The 1,337-nt window shown below is 47.6% G+C and overlaps 1 protein-coding gene across 1 annotated transcript; it reads left to right on the top strand.

The window, feature by feature from the left end:
• The first annotated feature begins 331 nt into the window (after positions 1-331).
• On the top strand, positions 332-943 carry LOC146915623 (uncharacterized). Its single transcript, XM_085721397.1, has one exon. It carries the CDS (start codon positions 332-334, stop codon positions 941-943), a length of 612 nt encoding a protein of 203 aa, XP_085577523.1.
• Positions 944-1,337: the final 394 nt, after the last annotated feature.

Genomic DNA, 1,337 nt, shown 5'->3' with positions numbered 1-1,337 from the left:
CGTTTCCTCTGACGCAGTAAGCGCCATCTTCATCAGAGAAACGGCGGAGGGACAGAAACCGGTATATTTCACCAGCAAAGCATTGTTGGGACCTGAAACAAGGTACCAGAGGATTGAAAAGGTAGCTCTCGCACTCCCCACCCGAGGAAAGCTCTGAAGAATGGTCCGTCTTCTTAGACGGATCGTCCAACTCTAGGGGAAGCGGAGCCGGAATAATCGTAGAAAACAACAAAGGTATCGTTGTTGAAATTTAACTCGCTTTATCTTTCCCTGTTACAAATAGCACTGCAGAGTACGAAGCCTTCCTGGCTGGCTTGCGAACCGCAAAGACATGGGGGCCAAAAAGGTGAAAATCTTTACCGACTCACAACTAGTGGCTTCACAAGTCACAAGAAAGTTCCAAGTAAAGGAAGACCACCTCCAAAAATACGTCCAGTTAGTACTAGAGAAAATGAAAGAATTCGACGTCGTCGAAGTAACTCACATTCCTCGCGAACAGAATACTCGAGCAGACATTCTTTCAAAACTCGGAAGTATGCGAACTGCGAACAGAAACAAAATAGTAATACAGGAAGTCCTCGGCGAGCCAAGCATCCAGAACATCGGAACTCCGCATCAAGAGATCAATCCGATCATCGGAATGGAAGACTGGAGAGGACCCATCTCGCGATACATAAAGAATGGCGAACTCCCTACTGATCCACAAGAAAAAACAAGGCTGAAACAAAGGGCCTGTTCATTCACTTTGGTGGAAGGAACCTTGTACAAAAGAGGCTTCATCACTCCACTAATCAAGTGCCTAGGACCTAATGAGACCCAAGAAGTCCTTGCCGACATCCACGACGGCATTTGTGGACAACACCTTGGTGCAAAAGCTCTCGCAAAAAAGGTCCTACGGGCAGGTTACTATTGGCCTACTATGTTGAAAGACGCCCAAGATTAGGTGAACCTTTGCGATAAATGCCAGCGACACGGGGAGATGCACCTAGCACCCCCCGCTGAGCTGACATCCTTGGTTTCCCCTTGGCCTTTTGCATGGTGGGGCATCGACCTTTTGGGACCATTCTCCAAAGCCGTTGGGCAACTGAAATATCTGGTCGTCGCAATCGACTACTCAACCAAATGGATCGAAGCAGAACCATTGGCCAAAATCACAGCTAAAAACGTACTCCGTTTCTTCAAAAGAAACATTTTAGCAAGATTCGAAGTACCAGTATTAGTGATATCCGACAATGGTACACAGTTCACGGACCAAAGGTTCCAGGACTACCTAAGGAATATCGGCATCAAGCAAAGCTTCACCTCCGTCGAACACCCTCAAGCCAACGGCCTCGCCG

This window comes from Medicago sativa, chromosome 6 (assembly GCF_051527215.1).
Source record: "Medicago sativa cultivar Bolivia chromosome 6, Bolivia_mono, whole genome shotgun sequence".
Classification (NCBI taxonomy): domain Eukaryota; kingdom Viridiplantae; phylum Streptophyta; class Magnoliopsida; order Fabales; family Fabaceae; genus Medicago; species Medicago sativa.
Note: the sequence above shows the minus strand (reverse complement) of the source record. Positions and strands in the feature narration are given on the sequence as shown.

What these genes read in the sequence shown, in the direction of transcription:
- LOC146915623 (XM_085721397.1), top strand. Translation starts at nt 332, where the DNA reads ATGGGGGCCAAAAAGGTGAAAATCTTTACCGACTCACAACTAGTGGCT.